Source organism: Microtus ochrogaster, chromosome 1 (genome assembly GCF_000317375.1).
Source record: "Microtus ochrogaster isolate Prairie Vole_2 chromosome 1, MicOch1.0, whole genome shotgun sequence".
Taxonomy (NCBI): domain Eukaryota; kingdom Metazoa; phylum Chordata; class Mammalia; order Rodentia; family Cricetidae; genus Microtus; species Microtus ochrogaster.
Window position 1 is genome coordinate 21,343,547 of NC_022009.1, and position 3,566 is coordinate 21,347,112.

At 47.0% G+C, this 3,566-nt stretch overlaps 1 protein-coding gene across 1 annotated transcript in view; it reads right to left on the minus strand.

Annotated features, from left to right (window-relative positions):
* Positions 1 to 3,566, minus strand: part of Zfyve1 (zinc finger FYVE-type containing 1) — a 62,910-nt gene that overhangs the window by 10,097 nt on the left and 49,247 nt on the right. Inside the window, exons 6-8 of the mRNA XM_005343310.2 lie at positions 893 to 1,001; positions 339 to 436; positions 126 to 243 (exon numbers count right to left, since the gene is read on the minus strand). Coding sequence (XP_005343367.1) covers positions 126 to 243; positions 339 to 436; positions 893 to 1,001 — 325 coding nt within the window. The remainder of the gene's footprint in view (positions 1 to 125; positions 244 to 338; positions 437 to 892; positions 1,002 to 3,566) is intronic.

Here is a 3,566-nt window from a genome sequence, read left to right on the forward strand (position 1 = left end):
GGAAGAATAGGATGGGCTCTGCAGATCCGCCTTTCTAAACCTCTAACGTGCTCTACCTCTCTAGACACAAACACAGGATAACTGAAGGGCAGGAGACAGGAGGGAAGCCAATGAACAGGTCTTACTCCAGGCCACACGTGTACAATCTCGGTCCGCACCACCGTGTCCACAGGATCTTGGTTCCCAAACCAGTACTGCCGGCTCCGGTAGACCACACCACAGTTAGGACATTCGATCACATACCTACAAGGAGGCAAGTTGGCAAGTCAACAGTGTCGCTCTGCCAGGTGCTAAGAAAACAAACAGGAAAACTCTCTAGCCGTGTTACTCAGACTCACCCGGACCAGGCATACTTTGCAAGGCCCATCCAGGGGGAGTCCGTGGAGGCGGATGTTTTGGGCACCACGCTGACTTCCTTGCCTCTCTCATAGCAGGCCTGAAATATAGAGTACTCTGCCAGTTTATTCTAGGTACACTGGGCCCCATGACCTCCTCACACCCCTATGCCACAAATCATACCAGCTGAGGGGTACAGGCCTTGAGTTTAGCACCCCAGAAGGAGGTCAATTCTCTAAAGAAGTCAGTGAATGCCTTCTATGAGAAGAACTGTGAACTAGCTTGGGACCCAAAACTAGGCTCTAAATTATATGCCTGGCATAGACAGAAAAAAAAAAATCGATCTAAATTGGCTTCCTAAGAAGTAGTTCTGCTCAGAAGTGAACAAATGATCCTCAGCCATGAGCTCAACAGAAGGAGAGACGAATAAGCAAAAACAGAGACGAGGCCCCAGAATCAAGTGTAGGCATCGATGGGTCATGGGTTTCTCATTCTGATCACCACAGGGTTTCTAGACTTTTCCCGGCTGGAGGAAGGAGTGGTTCGGCAGACTCACCTTACAGGTGTAAACCCGGTTGTCATACTGGTGGGAGTACCTGCAGCGGCTCTTAGCTTCATGAGGCACTCCTTCCTTGCCATGGTTCATGCTGTTCTTACACCCAACCCTAAAGGAGGCCAAACATGACAGTGAGCAGGGGCTGAGACGACAGATCAGACATGGATCTGAGAGGCACGGGGCCAAAACCAGACCTGGTTCCTGCACACAGGGAGTGGGTTACCCCCACACAAGGCCCTCTGCAATACTCATGGTCAGTCACAACAGAGAGTAAGTAACATTAGCCTGAGGGCTGGAGAGATTGCTCAGAGGTTAAGAGCATTGCCTGCTCTTCCAAAGGTCCTGAGTTCAATTCCCAGCAACCACATGGTGGCTCACAACCATCTGTAATGGGGTCTAGTGCCCTCTTCTGGCCAGCAGGCACACACACAGACAGAATATTGTATACATAATAAATAAATAAATAAATAAATAAACAAACAAACAAACAAACATTAGCCTGAATGGGGAAATGGGGAAGAGAAAAATCGACCTGGCTCCTCAGGAAAACTGGAAGAGACAGAAGACACCAGCGCTTGACTAGAGATTCTAAGCAGGTCTTAAGAAATTAAAAATACAAAAGGAATAAAATGGAGATGGGTAGTTTAAATAAGAATAGTACTAATATGGTCGTATGTTTGAACGCTTGGTCTCCAGGTGGTGTGTTTGGGAAGGATTAGGAGGCATGGCCTTATTGGAGCAGGTATGTCACTGGGATGGCCTTTGAGATCTCAAAAGCCCACACCATTCCCAGTTCTCTCTCTCTCTCTCTCTCTCTCTCTCTCTCTCTCTCTCTCTCTCTCTCTCTCTCTTTCTCCCCCCCCCCACTGTCATGCTTCCCCATGATGCCATGGGCTCCAAATCTTCTGGAACTGTGAGTCCCCAACTTATTTGCTCTGTTTTGTAAGTTGCTTTGGTCATGATATCTCTTCACAGCAACAGAAAAGCAACTAAGACAGGAAAGTTAAACTATATGGCTATCAAAAGGTAAAAATGAAAAGCAAGCCCCCAAATCTGGCAGTGTATCCAGGGGAAGCTCAATGATGAATCACAAAAACCTTTCAAGTGAACAGCAAGCTCTGCCATGCTGACAAGGCAGAAACAGAGATCAGCACTTTAGGGTTTCTCTGTGATAACAGAGAAAATTCTAGAAATCCTGCAGATGTTCAGAATGAAAGGCGATGACCCAACAGTGCTCAATCCTCTCCTGCTGGACTCAGGCAGAGTAAGAAGGTTAAGTCACACCAGCAGCTAATACAGATCCTTCTGAGTATTCAAGGGCCTTTTTTTTTTATTGTTTCATATTTTTTTTTTTTTTTGGTGAGGTTTTGTTTTGTTTTTTGCTTTGTAGCCTGTCCTGGAACTAGCTCTTGCAGACCAGGCTGGCCTTGAACTCACAGAGATCTGCCTGCCTCTGCCTCTCGAGTGCTGGGATTAAGGGTGTGCGCAACCACCGATCAGCTTTTTTATTTGTTTTTTGAGACAAGGTTCCTTTGTGTAGATTCAAAAGGCTTTTCACCCAGGTCAGAAATGGTTCTGTAGCCCTTGGATGGGGTGTAGAGTTCAAGGCCAAAGGCCATTCATAAAGAATCAGGGTCTCCTGTAAATGGGCAAGGATGAAGGATATGGAATAGACGGTGGGAACAATCCAGAGGTAAAGAGAATTTGGAAGCGTGTCTACAGGTACCATGGCCTTAACACACACAGGACCCATCAGGCAAGGAATAAGACTGTGATTTAGTTGCCCTCAACAGCTTAAAATGATACAACAATCCCCAAGCAGTGTCTATAAGCAGTGTCACCATCACCTGGGAAGGTTTCAAAACCACCAATTCTCAGATTTCTTTGCAGATCTACTAAATCTGAAGTGGAACTAAGCAGTTTAACACCCTCTGAGTTCCTCTGTTCATGTGAACATTTGTGAGTCACTGCTCCAACCCCTCTGCAGCCAGGTGGGGACCACAGACAGCAGCAGCACCCGAAAACTTCATCAGGACACAGGCGTGTCTCAGGCCCCATCCAGACCTGCTGACCCAGAGCCTGTACTGAACAACTAAAGGAGTCACAGGTTGAGGATGGAGAATTATTCCAACCCAATGCTCTCAGCTTACGGTACACTTCAGAATACCCGCAGGAGCCTTGTGAATGCACCACTGCCAATGGCACACCCAGATCATTCAGGGAAGATCCCTGGATCCTGCAAGATTCCCCTGGGGCGTCTTGGCCTCAATTCTGAAAGTTCCTTAGAAAATTCTGCTGTGTTCTAAGGATTTGTCCTTATGAAGAAAGTAATTCCCCAGGACCAGTACCTATCACAGAGCTCTGTACACAGCAGGGAGGGAGGGAGCACTAGCTGAAGAAACAGAATAGTGTGAAAAAAACAACCACCCCTGAAATGTGGGGCTGAAGAACCAGAGAAAAGCAGGCAACCCAGTCTCCTGCCTACACCAGAAGCCAAGCACTAAGATCTACACCAGGCTTCAGGCAGCTTCTCCTAGCAAATATTCCTGAAGCCCTCACTGCGCCAAAGGTGATCTCCAAACCAGGAGGATTACCTGGACTTTATCATCAGAAGTGCACCAGGAGGCCTTACCGGTACCTGGGAATCTATTTTCTTAATTTTTTTTTTTTTTTT